Below are 20,335 nucleotides of genomic sequence, written 5' to 3' on the forward strand. Positions count from 1 at the left end.
CCAAACAGCTGTCCTATTCTCCCTGCTGTTCTAACAATTTAAATAATGCAACTGCACTAGTTTACTCCTTAACCCAGATGCTATCTCCCTATAGACAATACAAACAGCAATGAGAACCTGCCACAATCATGTAATAAAATTGGGCAGGAGCACAGTTAGATTATCTGGTCCAACAAAATCTAATTTGACACTATACGCAATTTGAGGAAAATTCAAGCTTTTATTGATTCAATTAAAATATGAAACATAAAAGATCCATTCTTTGAATCCTTCTTTAAGCTTACAGCAAACCTGCAGATTTCACTGAAGTCGAAAGTTATTCATGGAAAAAAAGTTTTTATCCTTTGGGTCTGCATGACGTTTTTGAAAATGCAGAGTTTTTTGTAGATGTGTCTTGTGATTACATTCTTTTTTCTGTTGAGCAGTTCCTAGAAACTTCCCTATCTTTGTGCTGAAAGAATCTCTCCATATTTACTACCTCTACTGAAGCTACACATAGCCACTATGATTAAAAACCTACAACACCATTTATAATCTGCTCCAATCTCTGTGGCAGATAAGAAATTCTTTCATCAGTGAAAGACAGAGGCTAGATCTACTGTTGCATTTTATTGAAGTAGTCAAGCCTGAACAATAGCAATACAGTTGTCAGATCACACTTTGCATTGAGTTTCTGCTGGCCTAGTTCCAGGCTCTCCAATATTTTTAGATTCTTTTGTATAAAAAAGAAAATAGGAAATTATTTGTTGTCATCTGGAAAAATGCTTTTAAGTGTTGAAAATGATAGTGATTCAAATAAATGTGTTTTTAAAGAAAGCAGCATTATACGTTGAGATGAGAAATGATTTATTACATATAAACTGCAGTTATTAAAGTGTTACTGTTGTCTTGAGGTATCTTGTAAACCTTTTTGCGCAAAATTAATGATGCAATTAGTGATAAAATATGTTTTTTTGCAAAATCATAAATATTACTAGCACATATTCCTATCATGACTTTCCTAATGGGAGTATGTCTTTTCAATGTGGCTGTGTTTGGAAATATTTTATAATTGGGGTGGCAGGATTTGAGAGCTATGAATAGACAAAGTTGTGCGGGAGGGCTGCATGATTACATGTGACATGGCTATGTTTGGAATGCATGACTAGACATATTTGGGGTAGTTTTTAAAAACTTATTCATGCATGGTATGTACTCATTGCTGGCTAGGTCAGCATTCATTGCCCATCCATAATTGCACTTAAGAAGGTGGTAGTTAGCCACCTCACTGCAGTCCACGTGGTGTTGGTAATGCTCACAGTATTGTTGAGGAGGGACTTTCAGGATTATGATGCAATGACAGTCGGAGTGGTGATACAGCTCCAAATGAGGTAGCCATATGGATTGATGGGGAAGGTGCAGTGGTGGATTCCCTTGGATATACAGCCCTTGGTCTTTGAGTGGTAGAATTTGCAAAATTGGAAGGTGCTGTCAAAGGAAGACAAGGGGTGTGTATAAATATGTTTCGCATGGTGAAAGTGGGAATATGTGAAATGAATGTGGAATGGTGATAAATGAAGAGTGCATTTTATAAAGAATATAAAGACATATTTGGCAATGGCTCAGTGAGTAAGTCATTAGGTGAACCGCATAGATCAAAAACTCCCAGAATCACAAAAATGTTATGTCATCCAGACTGAGGCCATTCAGCCCATCAGCAAAGATTTCAAGTTTGAGCTCCAATGAATGTTAACATCACTGATTTCAGTCATGGTTGTAACGACAACACATTCAAGATCTTAGAGAAAGTTGGATCTCATTAATATGCTTAGGATTTCTACAAATTTAAGAACCAAGTCCAGAAGTGGGAAGTGCAGACAGTTTAGGTATAATAACTATACATAAAGCTGGTGAGTGTGTGGAATGGTTTGCACATTGAGGCAGTGGAGACTGGTACTTCACAAGGAATGCACCAATTTTACATCTGCCACGGATGTTCAAAGATGTTCGCTTGGTGACAAGGACAAATATTTTCTAAAGTGGCTGATTATATCATTTACCAGGGGTTGGAGGCTAAATAGGCAAAGGATATTTCCCTGGAGTGTTGGAGATTGAGAGGTGACCCTATACAAGTTTATAAAATCACGAGGGGCACAGATAGGTTGAAATAGCCAAGGTCTTATCTCCACAGTAGGAGAGCTGAAATCCAGAGCACATAGGTTTAAAATGAGGGGGAAAAGATATAAAAGGGACCTAAGGGACAAGTTTTTCATGCAGAGTATGGTGCGCATGCATAGAATGAGCTACCAGAGGACATGGTGGAGGCAGGTACAATTACAACATTTAAAAGGCAAATGGATGGGTTTATGAATATGACGGGTTTAGAGGGATATGGGCCAAATGCTGGCAAATGGGACTAGATTAATTTAGGATATCTGGTTGGCATGGATGAGTTGGACTGAGGGGTCTGTTTCTGTACTGTACATCTCTATGACTGTCTGTGTGGAGTTTGCACATTCTCCCCGTGTCTACGTGGATTTCCTCCCACAGTCCAAAGATGTGCAGGTTAGGTGGATTGGCAATGTTAAATTGCCCAGAATGTCCAGGGATGTGCATTTCCTTTGGGAAATACAGGGTTACAGGAATAGGGCAGCGGCATAGGTTTGGATGAGATGGTCTTTGGCGGAGTATTTTAGACTCAATGGGCCAAATGGCCAGCTTCCATCCTGTAGGGATTTTATGATCTATGATAAGTCCATTTGGTCTCATAAAATGCAATAATGGAATTCAATAGTATTACTATCAGTTATTCCCGGACTCTCAACATCTTTGGGGTTAACATTGACGAGGAAGTGAAATAGATTAGTCATATAAGAACTTTGGCACTCACCTGCTGACTCCCAAAGCTTGTCCACCAACTTCAAGACACAAGTCTGGAATATGAAGAAATACTGTCTGCTTTTCTGGATAAGTGCATCTCCAACAGCACTCGAAAAGCAGAAGAAAAATATCTACACAATGTTTTCAAGAAAAATGAGTACCCAATAAACACTATCCACTGATTCCTCAGAAACAAACCCAATCAAGCAGACACAATGCAACCAAAAACTATAGCCACATTACCTTACATCAAAGACATATCAGAAATGACTTTCAGATTACTCAGACCCCTTGGTGTCATGGTAGCCCACAGACCTACCAACATACTTAAACAGCAATTAATGAACCTAAAGGATACGTTAGATACTACTAACAAAACTAACGCCATTTACAAGATACCATGCAGAGCTGTAAAAAATACTACATCAGACTAACTGGCAGGAAACTTGCCACCAGGATACATGAACACCATCTGGCCATGAAAAGACATGACACACTATCACTAGTTTCTATACATACAGATAAAGAAGGACACCACTTTGACTGGGACAACACATCCTCAGACAGGCAAAACAAAGACATGCACAAGAATTCTAAGCAGAACTCCACCAATAAACAAATTGATTTAGATCCTATCTACTGTCTCTTGTAAAAATGAACCAGAAATGACATCGCCCACCTTAAGAAATTAAGGGCTATAAATAGAGAGGTGAAACATACCACTAGCTCTCAATGGAGACTCTCACTGATGACGTTACCTAGTATGGTGATGAAATGTCTGAAAATAAACCTTCAAGCTTAGTGGGTTAACTTACATACTTACATCAACCTGAACTACAAATCTTCTCAAAAATCGGTAACACTCAAAAAGCTTGACATCATCCATGACACTTGATTGGCACCACATTCACAAATATTCACCCCCTCCATCATTGACGCTCAGTAGCAACAATGTGTGTGATCTGCAAGATGCACTGCAGAAATTCACCAAGGCTCCTTAGATAGCATCTTCTAAATCCATGACCATTACCATCTAAAAGGACAAATGCAACATATAGATGGGAACACCACCACCTGCAAATTCCCTTTCAAGCCACTTTCCATCCTGACTTGGAAATATATTGAACTCCTTCAGAGTCACTGGTTCAAAATCCTGGAACTCCCACCCTAATGGCAACATCAGAATGCCTACAGCAAACAGACTGCAGCAGTTTTAGAAAGTTGCTCACTACCATCGTCTCAAGACAAACTAGAGATGGGCAATAAATTCTGGCCCAGCAAGTAGTGCTCACATCCTTTAAATGAGTAAAAAAATGATTTATTTGGATCTGTAAACAGCACATACCGATATTCCTTAAGCAAAAGAATTTTTGTGACAAATTGCACGTGAGCAAAAAGAGGCGAGTCCACTTTTGTTCTCCTTTTGATATCCTGATTAGCAATACAAAATCTTTGTGACCCATCAGTTTCAGCACCATCACAATAGGTGATATCCAGCTACAATGATCCAATTCATTAATGTAATTATCCATCATGAATTTAATCTCTTTCCTCACTTGAGGTAATATCTCTAGATTGAATCTATAAGGATGTCGTGTTGTAGGCAACACATCTCCCACGTTACTATCATTAAGACAGTTTTCCTGGCCTATTCCCACAAATTAATTCATGATTCTGTAATAAACTTCGTTAAGTCACTTTGGTATTTTTCTGAAGAATAAAGCACAATGCTATCCACACTCCTCCACATTATTTAATCTGATTGCGATCAGGTCATGTTCTGATTCATTCTCCAATTTTTTTAATACTTCTATTTCACTCCTTATTTATTTCACTACCATAAATACACTTGTCTTGAATATTATCCTTGTCATAATATCTCTAACTTGCTAACATGACACTCATTGATTGTTTCTTCTACCTATTTACATTATTGAGCTTTTTCTTTGATTTCATAAGATCCCACGAATTTTGCTTTTAATGTTTTGCCAGAGACAGGTAACAACTCTAACACCTTGTCTCCAGCAATAACATTTTGGATATTGCCCTTTTTATCTGCTCTAACTTTATTTCTTGTAGAACATCCTTCAAATGCTTCTTAGCCAACTCATATGCTTCAGTTATTTCTTTCAATTTTTCTTGAATCAATTTCAAGGTCATCTGACTTCATGTTCATATTTCAGTTCAAAAGGACTGTGAATGCACTCAGAGTCCCTAACAGAAAATAGAAACCAAGGAATTCCTTTATCACAGTCACATGGGAGTTCACAATAACAAGCCCTCGGCATGAGTTTCAAAGCTCAATGCCATCTTTCCAATGCATGTTGAGATTGTGGGTAATAAGCACAGATGAAAATTGTTTTATTTCCAAACTAGTTATCATTTCTTTGGATATTTGCAATGTAAGAATTGAAAATAGATCAGATTTTATTTCTTTGGATAATCCATATGTTGTAAAAAAAACCAAAACAAATGTTTTCACTACTACTTATGCAGTAATTCTTCTTAAAGGCATTGCTTCAGAAAATCTTGTGGAAATATCCATAATAGTTAAGAGATATTGATTCCCATTCCTGGTTTTGGTAGGGGTCTTAAACAACCTAATAAGACCATACTCAATGGTTCAACAGCCTGTGTCGGAATTAAAGGCAGCAGTTTAATTAAAGGCGTGATTTTCCCACTATTTGACATAACTGTCAAGTCTGGCAAAAATTAGACTACATCTCTATGTAACCCTGGCCAATTAGGATGTTTTAGTCTGTGTCCTTATACTAGTGACCTAGTACTGGAATTTCAGAAAATTCCATGATAATACTCAGATGGAAATACCAGCTAATAGATTTCTGCCCATTTCTCATTAGCTGGTTTTTGAGGTGGTCTCCATTTTCTCATTAACACTGTATCTTTTAAAATAACAACATTCAGCTCTTGTTTTTGGTTCAATTTCTGAATAGGCTGTTTGGTACAACTCTTAATTCTAAATCCATTTCTTGCATTCCTATTAAAGAAGATGGACTAAACATATCTTCCTCATTCTCTTTACCGTCATACTTCTTAGTTACATTATCAAAGTTTGTATCCAATAACAGAATTTCAGCATTATCTCCCTGTTTCATAGACTCATTTTCTTGCAGTCTGATTTGATGGACCTGAGATCTAGTACGATATTGTCTGGAAACAATCTTGGATTTTCCTCCTGCAACATTTCAGTTTCTTGTACTTCTAATAATTGTTCCACCATCCTTGGTGAAGCCAATATTCTTAAACCCGTGAGCTTACTTCCCAGAATAAAAATCAATTCCTGCTAGAGGAATTTTCTTTATTACTCCCACTACAACTACAAAAACTGCCAAATCACTCTTTTACTCATCTTTCAAAAATGAACTAGTTTGTAACTCCAAGTACATCTCAAATTGTATTTCCTCCTTCATTAGTCCCTCTGGAAGACAAAGTATCACCAGCAATTGATTCATTCCTGTGTCTCTCAATGTCTTTATTACTTTACCTTCATGATTCAAAGAATAAAGAGACACCTTCATTTTTGACATAAATTACGTATAACTTCCAGTAAATATTCCTTGAAAAGATTCAAAAAAGAATATCCATATCTGTCCTGAGTCATCTTAGTACATTCTAAAGAAATGTATTGTCTTTGTACCAATGCCACATTTGTATTAGCTATCTTCTTTCCTATTGGTCCCCATTGCTCTTCAGATATTCCTATTATTGCAATCAATCTCCCATTTTACTTCCAGCAACTGGCTTTACTATGCCCAGTCTTATAACAAGAGAAGCAAGTTAACTTCTTTATGTCGCCTTTTTGATTACAATCATTTTCCTTTATTATAGACCCATAGAGATGTACAGCATGGAAATAGATGCTTCGGTCCAACCCGTCCATGCCGAACCAGATATCCCAACCCAAATTAGTCCCACCTGCCAGCACCCGGCCCATATCCCTCCAAACCCTTCCTATTCATATACTCATCCAATTTCCTCTTAAATATTGCAATTGTACCAGACTCCACCACATCCTCTGGCAGCTCATTCCACACACGTACCACCCTCTGCATGAAAAAGTTGCCTCTTAGGTCTCTTTTATATCTTTCCCCTCTCACCCTAAACCCCTCATAAGTTTGACCTCTATCAGGTCACCCCTCAGCCTCCAACGCTCCACGGAAAAACAGCCCCAGCCTGTTCAGCCACTTCCTGTAGCTCAGATCCTCCAACTATGGCAACATCCTTGTAAATCTTTTTTGAACCCTTTCAAGTTTCACAACATATTTCCGATAGGAAGGAGACCAGAATTGCACGCAATATTCCAACAGTGGCCTAACCAATGTCCTGTACAGCCGCAACATGACCTCCCAACTCCTGTACTTAATACTCTGACCAATAAAGGAAAGCATACCAAACGCCTTCTTCTCTATTCTATCTACCTGCGACTCCACTTTCAAGGAGCTATGAACCTGCACTCCAAGGTCTCTTTTTTCAGCAACACTCCCTAGGACCTTACCATTAAGTTTATAAGTCCTGCTAAGATTTTCTTTCCCAAAATGCAGCACCTCGCATTTATCTGAATTAAACTCCAGCTGCCACTTCTCAACCCATTGGCCCATCTGGTCCAGATCCTTTGGCTTCCTTTTGTCTGTTCTCTAAAGCTGATACCTCTCACATATGCAGATTTTATATTTCTTCAATTTCCTTGTGGATTTCCAAAGAATCATTTCCCTACTGCCTATCTGCCAGAACTGCCGCTTCTCTGATCTTTAATATTCGATGCGCATCTCCATAAGTTTTAAAGTTTGCAGGAATGCTATTTCTAACTTCTTGCATGATTGTCATTTCCCTTACATTCTTAAACATTTTCTCTTGCTCGAGTGATCTAAACCACCAATCCCACAGCATTTATTTCTCCCTTGCAAATTCTACAAATGTCTGATTAGGTTTCTTTCTTGTAGTCCTATATTTTAATTGAAAAACTTCAAACTCATAAGCACTGATTATTGCCTTGAGAGTTTTGTACTCTGCAGATTGTTCTTCTGACAATTTGGCATACACAGTCAGAGCTGTGTGTATCAAAATACTCTAACTTTAAGGTTCAAAGCTCTTTTGACCACATCTGTCCAGCTACCTACTCAAATGAGGTGAAATATCTTTTGACTCCAGCCTTACAATTATAGTTACTAACTGTAAATTTTTACTTAAATCGAAGCCTCATTGGAATCAGAATTATCCTGTGGTCTATTACCTCCTCCCTTCTTTTTCGCTCCAAGCTCTTCTTTGGTCAATTCATGTTGTTGAAGTTCCCTAACTCTTTCAAATTCATTTTTAAAGAGTCCATCTCTCGCAGCTTTTTGTCTTCCTCAATTTACATTTTTCACACATTTTTCCTTGATTCCAATTATCCTCTGTTTTTCTTTTACTTCAATTTCCATTTAAGTTCTCTTAATTCTATATCCCTTTCCACTGTCCTCTGCTTTTCCTTCTCTTGTTCGAGTATTTTCATTTCTAAGTATATTTTAGTTAATTTCAGCTGTAATATTCCAATTTCAGGTTTCCTTTCTTACAATTTCAAATATTGGATTATCACTTCAAGCATCCCATTCATATGAGATCCTGCTTTTATTTCTACCTGCAAATTATTGCAGATTCTCTCAGTTTAACTTTAGTCAAGATTTAAAATAATCCACTGTTGCATCTTGCATTTCTAGAAAACTCTTAGCAACATTCAAAACCATTTTCAAATACCGCACATTAAACCCAACTGCCACTTACCCAATATTTTAAAGTGAAATTTATAGATCCCTCTTAAATGCAGTGAATTTAGATTTTGGATAACTCTCAGTCATTATATCCCAGCTGATGTTATTTGTGGGCAACTCAGATCCCAGCTGAAATTTGGCTTGATATTTGAAATTTTCCTTTATTTATCAAGGCAATCTGAACTACAAGCACACAATTTAGTATTCACAATAGAATTGGCATTTATGAAACAAAATAAATAAGATAAAAAGAAATAAACCAAGCTAGAAAACTATTTAAAACTGTTCAAAACATACAGTAAGAAAGTGCAATCTAATCTATCCCAACACCATCAAAGTACAGCACTCACTCAAACATCAGGAGACAATTCCATTCTCTATCACACCTATAGATTTCACTGAACTATTTATTTCAATTCACAGTCTTGAGAATTTGATAGCCTCTTTTTGACTATTCACACAAGGGAGCTTAGACTTTTTCTGTTTCAAATAACCTCTTCAGTGTTCCAACCAAACACTTCTGGTCTGGAATTTGTAAACTAAACTGCTTACACCAAGATGACATGCCTCTTAAGTATTCTGAATTATGTCCTCTATTCATGAGGAACTTCAATTTTACATCTAACTCCAACTAGGACTTTATGTAAACAGGGTGCAAAAACTTTTCCAAGCTACAGGATTTTCCCCCAATCAGAAGAAAACTGATTCTTTTAAATGAAAGCAAACTAATGCACTTTAATATTTAGTCTGTCCACTCATTAAACTACCCAATTGCAAACAAACCAGGTACACACTCTCTCATATTGGTTTAAAAAATATCATGGCTCCAGAATGCCTGGCAAGTTAATTATTAAACTCAACACACAAATCAAAACTCACATTCCACTAGTTCGATATCCAAACCCTAAGTAAATGGTTTTTATATATAAAATTACACACCTTACATCTTACAGTGGAGATAAAACAAGATTTAATTTAGATAAGTATAAAGTTGATAGTTATTATGAGATCTCACCTTTAATTCTATAGATTGCATCCTGGCTTGGAAGTTTTCCTCATGACTAAGCCCTAACCTCACAAGTAGCTCAACATTCATCCATACACAATACTGGAAGCCCTCATAAATAAAATCCAGCAAGGAATTCAACAGTACACTGTAGACAGAAGCAGTATGGATCAAGTACACAGTTAGCTAAATAGCACATTCTACCCAAAATATGATGTCCTTTAATTAGTAAATTGAGTGGAACTCTATAAAGGATTGACAATAGCAAAACTATTAAACAGGTTAGATTCCAGTCCGAGACAAATGGCTGCAGACATTTTCAGGAAATCGAGAGAAGCATGAAGTGTTTTGAAAGAAAAGCACAAGTGTGTGCAAAACTAGATGAACTCCTCATTAAACAGATGTCATTCCTCTGTATTCAATTCTAATTTTGTGATGACTTCGTTTCAACATAGTTTAACCAAAATGTAGACTTCCTACTGATGATTAACAATGTGCAAAGTTCAATTTAATAACTTGGAAAAACAAGGCGGCAGAATTAACTTTTTAGAACTGTTTCAGGTACAGACGGATTCATTTTACATAACCTAAGGGGAAATTCACATCAAAATCCATCAGCTTTGCGGACCATTCGATTTGATCAAATTCCCTATGCTCTGAGGAAGGATTACTGGACCCGAAACGTTAACTTATATTTCTCTCCCCAGACCTGCTAAGTATTTCCAGCAATTGCTGTTTCTTTCCCCCACCACATGACACCACCTAAATCGGCTGGCAGTTTGGGTAAAGGCAAACCAGGTGGGTGAGAATTCAACTGATTTCAAAAACCTACCCACTAAAGAGAATTAAACCGGGGTCCACATAGACGGTAAACTCAAGTCCTAGTAAAGACCCATCGGTGACCACCAATTTAATCAAACGGAGCGGCGGAGGAGTAGGAAACCTCAAAAGGCTGCACTGCACTCCTCGGAGTACCATGTGCAATTGAAGCCGGTTGCATTGAAAGGTTTGCAATGAACAACGTGCAGAAGACTTTCCGTGGTGCTGCAAACAAAAAGACGCAATGTCCACATATTGGGGACGGATGCAGCGGACCCGAACGAAGGGGGGAGGGGAATGGGAGGTGGTGTCAATGCGCGCGGGGCACACAGGTGTCAAGAAACGCCCAACGGTCCGGGGCTTGCACAGCGCACGCGCTACTCTTCCTGGGGGTGGGAAGGAGGGGACTGCTCGTTGCGCGAGCACCAACAACGGTTCCGCCGGTGGAGAGGGGGCGCGAGCCGCGACGGGGACGTGCGATTGGCCGCGCGCGCATGCACACAAGGTGGCGTTGGATGATCGAGGGAGGAGGTTTCGTATTGCCAGCGGTTTCTTTTGAACATTTGTTTCCCCCCCCCCCCCCCGCCCCTTCGCTCTTTCAGTCCTTCACCAACCCCCCACCCTCCTCCCCGTTCCTCCTCCTGGGTGATCGCAGCGTGTTTACATGGCGCTCGGACAGCTCTGTTCGCACTGCGTCCTGACTTGGATTCTAACCGTGATATTTTCGGAAGGTGAGAGAGGACTGTCGCCCACCCTCGGCTTTCCCTTTCACCCCCCCCCCCCCCCCCCCCCATCCTGGACTTAGTTCGCTCGTTAAACCAAAACGTGACGATGGTTGTTTTTTTGTGTTGTTGTTGGTTCGGTGACCTTCAGTGTTCTGCCTCTCCCTGCTGATGGAGGGAAGTTTGGGGAGGGGATGGGTGGGAAGGCTACATCCCTGGAGGGTTACAAGCACAGCCTTGATCCGACACGTTCAGAAACAGGCTCCATGTGCTCGTGTTTGGGTTCAGGAGGGTGGGGAGGGTGTCTGTGCCTGTCTTTTTACTGTTGTGCAAAGCTGGTCGTTTTTAGGGTGGGTTGGATTTTAAGTAAAGTGTGTGTGGGGTGGGGTGGGGGGCATCATTGACGAGCTGATGTATAAGGTTTAAAAAAAAATCTATAAAGAGTTGGAGTTAGGTGTCTTCGTCATAGCGATGGATGTGCGCTGAAAAATAAACGCACGTCCAAGTGCTTCAGCAGAATTGAACTGAGTCTGATCTCGCGTTTCCTTTCAATATCATTGACCGATTGGAATGGAGTTTGAGAGACGTTTGCCTGGGATTGCTAGGGTTGCGGAATTAGAATGGAAGGGAACTGTTGAGAGGCAGGCGTGAGGGAGAGAGAAAATCAGAAATGCGGAGAACGCACGTTGGAAAATGATTTAGCTGGTAGGAGGATTAATGAAATTTGGAAAGGGGAGGGAAGAGGAATTAAAGTGGAAGTGGATGGGCAGAGTAAAAGATGCTGGTGTTGAGCATTTGTGTTTGCATTTGTCTTTCAGCAGGAATGGATTGTCTTGCCAAAGCTTGTGTCAGAAGTTGAATAATTTCCCTAACTCCCATCCATCTGATGCACAAATAGATTAGCTCTTGAATGAGTTGTGAAGAGATGCATGGTAGTTGGGTGATGAGGCATGTGTTTACACGTATTTTTGTTGACGAGCAGGAGGCAACGTTAAAGGGCGGGGAGAATTTCTGTATTGAACTGCTGCATCACAATAGCAATGTTAGTAAAACACCAGTCATGAACACAAACCTGATTCTAGAACCATGGATTGGATACCACATAAAAAGAGGCCATTCAGCCTGTTGTGTCTGTGCTGGCAATCTGAAGGAGAAATTAGTGTCTCACATTGACCTTTATTGTGTCGCCCTGCAAATTTTTCTTGTTGAGTGGATGATCTTCTTTTTTGAAAACCTGATTCACTCTGCTACCTCCACACTCTGAGACCTTGCATTCCAGATCCTAACCTCTCACTGTATCATCATTGTGTCTTTTGTCGCATACCTTCTATCTATGTCCTTTGAGTCTTGACTTTTCTGACAATAGGAATAGTTTGCATTGTCTAGATCTTTTATTTGCATTCCTGTATCGAATTCCCTTTGTGTGATTTGGACATGCTGGTGTTGGTCTGGGGTGGACAAAGTTAAAAATCACAGAACACCAGGTTATATTCCAACAGGTTTATTTGGAAGCACTAGCTTTCAGAGTGCTGGTCCTTCATCAGGTGGTTATCCTTCCAGTGTGAGCAGTCTTCTCTACTTTTCTTTCCTGGATTGATGTACTGTATCTCTGGAATCATTCTTATGACATTTTGCACCTTCCTTAATGCCTTTACATCTGTCCCTTAAGTGTAATGCTTGGGTATGGTGCTTTTTAGCAGCTGAGGTTGAACTAGTTTTTTTATGCAGGCTTAATATAATTGTCTTGCTTTTTATGCCGTCTGCTCATGTTGATAAAAATCCAAGATGCCGTAAGTTTTATGAACTGCGCCCTTAGTATGTCCTACACCTTTCAACGATTTATACGTATTAACCCAGGTCCCTGTATTCCTTTAGAATTCTACTGTTTGTGTTGTCTCTCTGCATTCTTTTTACCAAAATAAATCACTTTTTTTGTTTTTCTGCATTAAATTTCATTGGTGACTTGTCTCCCCATGATACTAAAAAGTCTGTACCTTTTTGAAGTTCTGTGCTGTCGTCTTCATGCTTCACAATGTTTCCAAATTTCATAAATTTTGAAATTGTGCCTTGTTTTGCAATGATTAGGTCACTTAATATTCATCAGGGGTTCTAACACAATCCTGGGGGAGCTCCATTATAAATCTTCATCCAACCTGAAAAGCCAACTGTCCACACTTTGTTTGCTATTACTCAACCAAATTTTTTTATCCATGTTGTTACCTCTAATTTTTGTTCGAGTTTATTGTATGCCACTTTATCAATGCTTTTTGTTAGTTCATATCCACCACATCAAAGCATTACCCTCATCGGCCCTCTTTTATCTCATCAAAAACATCAGGTAGATGAATCAAACAGAGGTGTGAGGCAGGGGAGGGGTGGATGGGGTGAAGGGGATGGGTGGGGTGGGGGAAGAAGGTAGCAAAGAGTACAATGGGTGAATGGGGGTGAGGATGGAGGGGGGTGGGTTTCGAGGGCAAAGGTGCGGGACGTGGATGAGGTGCGCTAGATGGCATCCTCAACTACGTGGGAGGGGAAATTGTGGTCTTTAAAGAAGGAGACCATGTGGTGTGTTCTGTGGTGGAACTGGTCCTCCTGGGAGCAGATGAGGCAGAGGAATTGGGAATAAGGGTAGCGTTATTGCAGGAGGCAGAGTGGGAGCAGGTGGCTCCCAAGTAGCTGTGGGAGTCAGTGGGTTTGTAGAAAATGTCAATGTTGAGTCAGTCACCGTTGATGGAGATGGAGGAATGGGAGAGAGGTGTCTGAGGTGGTCCAGGTGAATTTAAGGTCGTTGTGTGGTGAATGTGTTGAAGTTGATGAACTGTTCACCCTCCTTGTGGGAGCATGAGATGGTGCTGATGCAGTCGTCAGTGTAGCGGAGGAAAAGATGGGGAGTGGTGCCGGTGTGGCTGCGGAAGTTAGACTGTTCCACGTATCTGGCAAAGAAACAGGCATAGCTGGGGTCCATGCGGGTGCCCTTGGCTACCCCTTTCATCTGAAGGAAATGGGAGGATTCGTAGGAGAAAATGTTGAGGGTGAGGACCAGTTCAGCCAAATGAATGAGAGTCACTGGAAATGTAATGGTGGGGACGTCTGGAGAGGAAGAAATTTTTTTAAAGAACACACAGCCTATCTTAGACCTTATTCATTTTAAACCTTGCAAATGTCTGAACGACCTCCTTTCATTGACCTGGACTGCAGCATCATGTTAGACTGTTTCACACATTGGGAAACTGGATGGAGTCAGATACCAAAGTGGGCATCAATCTGACTTGTCCTCTAATTCAAATATGTTATATCACTTTCTTGTGTTTGAACTATTTACTGAAAGAGTAGACATTTTCCTGAACTGTTCAACAATCACATCTCTCTCTCTCTTTCCCCCCCCACCCACTTAATAAATTGTTTAATCAAAAAGATATTTGGGGTAAAAATATCTAGGTCGCTATGTCCTCAGTCTGTTAAATGCCAGTTTTGCTGCTGCTTGCTTAGCTCTTCGGAAGGCGATCTTCTATGGGGATCCAAGAAGGGGAAATAATTATGAATTCTGAAATAGATGCACTTTCTCTTTACACCAGATCAGGTAGCTTCTAAAATATTTTGCTCTTGAAATTTGGATTACGTGGCCATTGGTCAATCAAGTCAATGCAGTTTTCCTTTGTCTTTCTAGGATAAATTTCTCTTGTGGGTTGTCACATGCTCATCCCCTTGGGCTCTGCTGATTGCAGAGTGTTGGTTTGTTGTGATATGCTTTAAACCTTTTCCTCTTACTGTTTAGTGATGAATATTATATTGATCTGTTTCATAGACTCTGAGAAGAGTATTGTCAGATGTACCTTTTTTAATAAGTGCCAAGCATACCCCTACAAAACTATGCTGTCCACGGCTCTGGAAAATCTGTGAAACATTTTAATATTTTCTAAACTTTCACAAAATAGTGGGATGTGGTGCAATGTAAACAGTAAAAAATGTGAAAAATTATGTTAAGATGTGTGATTATTTACACATCCAAAATCATTCTAGTTAAGAGCAGTATTTAGAGCACATATGTGCATGTCTTTTTGTTTCATCATGTTTCAAAGCAAATGTCATTAATGGTATTGTTTGGGATGCATTACGCTGAAAGGCAAGGAAGGTGTATGCAAAGTATTTTTAAGAAAACATCCTAGTTGATAAATCTCAATTTATGTTGATTACTGTTCAAGATTTCTTAACGAAAATAAAAGGCACAGTACTGCTGCCTCACAGCACCAGGGATTCTGATTCGATTCCAGTTCGTGAGCATCTATCTGTGCGGAGTTTGTACATTCTCTTTGCATCTACATGGGTTTCTGCTGGGTGCTCTGGTTTCCTCCCACAGCCCAAAAACATTAGGTTGGCCATGTTAAATTGCCCCATAGTATCACAGCAATGTGCGGTATAGGTGGATTAACTATATTAATATGGTGGGGTGTGGGTCTGGTTGGGATGATCTTTGAAGGTCAGTGCTGACGCGATGGTCTGAATAGCCTCTATCTGCACTGTAGGGATTCTGTGATTCTATGAAAGTATAAACTTATGATCAACGCAATAGAGAAGAGATGGAAGAAGAAGCTCAACATCATCCAGGACAAAGCAGCCCACTCGATTGGTACCCCATCCAACTATCGAATCATCTGCTTTTCATCTTGTTGGAGGTCCCTGTATGGCGGCGAATTCCAGAACCAGTAGTCAATGCCATGATTCCCTTGCTAGTAATATCGGAATGGCTGCATAAGTGCACTGCCACATGCTTCGAGGATTCATTGCGTCCAAAATCTTTAGTATTCAATCTTTCCACTATTGACACACAATGACAGCATAATGTACCATCTACAAGATGCATTGCAGAAATTTGCCTTTGTAGAAGGCTGTACCTTCTAAACTTGTGACTTCTATCATTAGAAGGTCAAGGGCTGCAGATATGTGGGAGTACCACTACTTGCAAGTTTCCCTCCAAACTACACACTATCCCAACTTGGAACTATGGTGCCATTCATTCATTGTCACTGGGTCAAAATACTCAGTCCCTCCCTGACAGCACTGTGGGTATACCTAAAGCACATGGACTGCAGTGATTCAAGCAAGCAGCTCAACACCACATTTTCAAAGGCAGGTTGGGATAGCCAATACGTGCTGGTCCAATCTGTGACACCTGCATCCTGTGAATGATTAAAAATAAAAGAAATTAATTCATATAGAAACAGACTAACTCAAACAACTTATGCTTTTTTAGTTTAACAATAACATTTATTAAAACACAAAAGGAACTTGCTGATTGCAAACTGGAGGGTTATGCAAACCGCTAATCTGTGTTGACGTGTCAGTAATAAAATGATGTTGTAGGGTTGAGTGGAAGATGTGTCATTTGAGAATAATACCCTACTCAGATGATCAAGACAGGTCATTGACTCCACATAGACCTCTTGGCACCAGATTACATTGAAGCCTTTGTCCAAACATGAATAAAAGAGATGAATTGAAATGAGATTAAATGAAAGATGAGAATGAGATGGGGTAAATGCAGGAAAGAATCCAGAATCATGGGTCATCGTGTACAAGGCAGGCCATTTAGGACTGATTAGATTAGATTAGATTACTTAGTGTGGAAACAGGCCCTTTTGGCCTAACAAGTCCACACCGCCCCGCCGAAGCGCAACCCACCCATACCCCTACATCTACCCCTTACCTAACACTATGGACAATTTAGCATGGCCAGTTCACCTGACCTGCACACCTTTGGGCTGTGGGAGGAAACCGGAGCACCCGGAGGAAACCCACGCAGACACGGGGAGAATGTGCAAACTCCACACAGTCAGTCGCTTGAGGCGGGAATTGAACCCAGGTCTCTGGCGCTGTGAGGCAGCAGTGCTAACCACTGTGCCACCATGCCGCCATTTTGAATATTTTGAATATAAGTCATTACAGTGCAGTATAGGCCCTTAGGCACTCGATGTTGCACCAATCTGAAGCCTATCTATCCTACACTATTCCATTTTCATCCATGTGTTTATCCAATGACCATTTAAGTGCCCTTAAAGTTGGTGAGTCTACTACTGTTGTAGGCAGGGCGTTCCATGCCCCTACTACTATGAGTAAAGGAACTATCTCTGACATCTGTCTGATATCTATTACCCCTCAATTTAAAGTTATGTTTCCTCGTGTTAGCCATCACCATCTGAGGAAAAAGGCTCCCACTATCCACTTTATCTAACCCTCTAATTATCTTATATGTCTCAACTAAGTCACTTCCCGACAACCTCCTCTTCTCATAAAAACAGCCTCAAGTACTTCAGCCTTTCCTCATAAGACCTTCTCTCCATACCAGGCACCATCCTAGTAAATCGCCTCTAAATCCTTTCCAAAGCTTCCACATCCTTCCGATAATGTCGTGACCATAACTGTACACAATACTCCAAGTGCGGCCACACCAGTTTTGTTCAGCTGCAACATGAGCCTGGTGAGTCTGACATGAGTCTGGGTGAACATTTCTTCACCCAGAGCCTGGTGAATCTGTGAATTCTGTGCTGCAGAATGTGGTTGAGACCGAAACACTGAATGTTTTCAGGAAGGGTTAGATATGATTCTGGGGGCTAAAGGGATCAAAAGCTAGGGGAGAAAGTGGGAAGAGAGGAGTGTTGAGTTGGATATTTACCATGATCATAAGAATTGCTTATTCCTCCTGTTTTTATGTACAAGAAAGTTTTACCAAGATGTTACAAAGGATAAGAGACTTTGTTTATGAGTAGTGGTTGGAGAAGTCGTGACTGTTCTCACTGGAACAGCAAAGGATGAGACGTGAGCTGATATATTTACAAGATAAATCAGCTGCTTTGGTAGTGGTTAGAGTGAGACTGAGCCTTCCAGCACATGCTTCAGCAAATGGTTTTGGGGTGATGGTGGGGTGTCATCGATTTCAGATATTTGACAAAGGATCTGGACTGGAAATTGAGTTTTGTTTCACTCACTTCTGTCAAGATCGGGAATGCTGGAAATGAAACCGATTCTGTAAGTAATTTTTAAAAGGGTTTGGATAGTTACCTGAGGACAAGGAGCTCAAAAGAGTTACAGACAATAAGGAAGTGTTTGAAACAAAATTAGAATTGCTCTTTCAAGAAGCCAGCATAGGCTCAAGGGGCTGACTGGCTGCTGCCTCTTCTGTAGATTTATATGATTCTATCTAGGAGCAGGTGTGTGCTGTTGGTTGGGAAATTGCAAATACTATTCAATTACTTAAGAATAAAGGGAAGGGTAAACCAAGTAACCATAAAACTTGCAGCTTAACATCAGCAGTAGGAAAGTTACTGGAATTTATCAACCTGACAGAATGACTGAGCATTTGGACATGTATTAGCTGATCAAACAGGGCCAGCATTGATTTGTAAAGAATCGGTCATGTCTGACTAATGTAGCTAATAAAATCATAGAACCTACAGTGTGGAAACAGGCCATTTGGCCCTACAAGTCCACACCGGACCTCTAGAGTGTAACCCACCCAGACTCATTCCTCTACTACTCTACATTTACCCCTAACTAATCCCTGAACACAATGGGCAATTTAGCATGGCCAGTTCACCTAATCTGCACATTTTTGGACTGTGGGAGGAAACTGAAACACCCAGAGGAAACTCATACAGACACAGGGAGAATGTGCAAACTCCACACAGACAGTCGTCTGAGGCTGGAATTGAACCCAGGTCCCAGGTGCTGTGAGATAACAGTGCTAACCATTGAACCACCATGGCGCCCTAAATCAGTTTTTTTGAAGATGGCCCTAACTGTTGTAAATAGAAGAATGTTTTTGGATATGAATTTCCAGAAGTATTTAATAAAGTTGTATGTAAGGTATTATTTTTAAAAAATGAAAGCATGCAGTTTGGAGATTACTTTGTGATGTGAGTTAGTAATTGGTTGGGAGGTAGAAGACACAGTAAGGATAAACCATAGTGTCTGATTTTTAAAGAATATTCTCAGTGGTATTCTTTGGAGATCTCTATGGGAGGAGTGGGGTGAGGTGCGCATGCTTAGCTTTTATCTTAATATATCACTAACTTAGATGTAGTAGTGTACATAAACACTTGGGAATGATACTGAGTTGGGAGGGACATATTTCTGTACATCGGAAGAAGAAGTTACAAGGGAACAAATAGACTAAGTAAACCACCAAAACTGGTTGCTGGAATTTGATGAGGAAACATATATAGATGTTCATTTTGGACCCGGAAAAGAGAAATTGCAATGCTTTCTTAATGATAATAGACTAGAAACTATAGGGGAGCAAGGAGAAAACTTGTTTGTGTACCCAGAAATACTGATAGCTAGTGTGTGGTGTTTTAAAAAAGTTGTTCAGATAGCTGAAAGGATGACGCACAATTTTGGCATTTTGATTTTTACTGTAATGAACTAAAAGCATTATTATTGAGTCTCAACTGTAGGCATCTTCTATTGTAAAATACAGAATATTTCCTTTTTGCTTTTAACATGATCACTAAACCCACTTTCACTGTCTCATTTTCAGTTTTCGTTAACATAGTATTTTCATGTTTACCACTGCATACCCTCTAGCAGTTTGGTCACATTTAACAACAGAATTCTCTCTTGATCCCCTCCCGCCCCAAACCTTCCCCGACCGCCATCCCACAACCACCTGGAGCAGTAATTACTATTTGTTTTGCGTTATTTTGGAAAAAAATCAAAACAATTACACTTTAAAATAGGAAGAAAGAGGGAGCGCAGGCACCACATGGGAGGTGAAAAAAAGTAGTAGTGAACCTGCACAGCTGACTGACCAGGCACTAAACTTTCACAGCTGACTGTCTGTGTTGTGTAATTGCAAGCATCTTTTGGCATCTAAGTTTGTTCTAAGAAAAATAGACAATGAAATTCACAGCCAATTGTAGAGAAACCTCAGTATATTGCGAGCTGATATCGGTAAATGAATAAGAAGGGATTAAAGGGATATGGACCAAGTGCTGGCAATTGGGGCTAGATTAATTTAGGATGTCTGGTTAGCATGAACAAGTTGGACTGTAGCGTCTGTTTCCATGCTGTACGTCTGTGTGTCAGTCAGTTCGTGTCTCTCTTACCCTCGTCCTTGTCCTCCCCCTCCCCATCTCTCTTTCTATCCGCCTACTTTGGACACACTGAGC

At 40.1% G+C, this 20,335-nt stretch overlaps 1 protein-coding gene across 9 annotated transcripts in view; it reads left to right on the forward strand.

The window, feature by feature from the left end:
- The first annotated feature begins 10,915 nt into the window (after positions 1-10,915).
- The window catches only part of igdcc4 (immunoglobulin superfamily, DCC subclass, member 4), a 148,483-nt gene continuing 139,063 nt past the window's right edge, over positions 10,916-20,335 (forward strand). For 8 of the 9 annotated variants that reach the window (XR_011955902.1, XR_011955903.1, XR_011955904.1 and 5 more), the window contains exon 1: positions 11,040-11,180. Coding sequence is in view for 3 of the 9 variants with exons in the window: in XM_072565130.1 (XP_072421231.1) it covers positions 11,114-11,180 (67 nt within the window). In the remaining 6 variants the exon portion in view is untranslated. Of the gene's footprint in view, positions 10,981-11,039; positions 11,181-20,335 lie in introns of those variants that run through there. The other variant, XM_072565131.1, reaches the window with a different exon arrangement.

Source organism: Chiloscyllium punctatum, chromosome 48 (genome assembly GCF_047496795.1).
Source record: "Chiloscyllium punctatum isolate Juve2018m chromosome 48, sChiPun1.3, whole genome shotgun sequence".
In the NCBI taxonomy this organism is placed as follows: domain Eukaryota; kingdom Metazoa; phylum Chordata; class Chondrichthyes; order Orectolobiformes; family Hemiscylliidae; genus Chiloscyllium; species Chiloscyllium punctatum.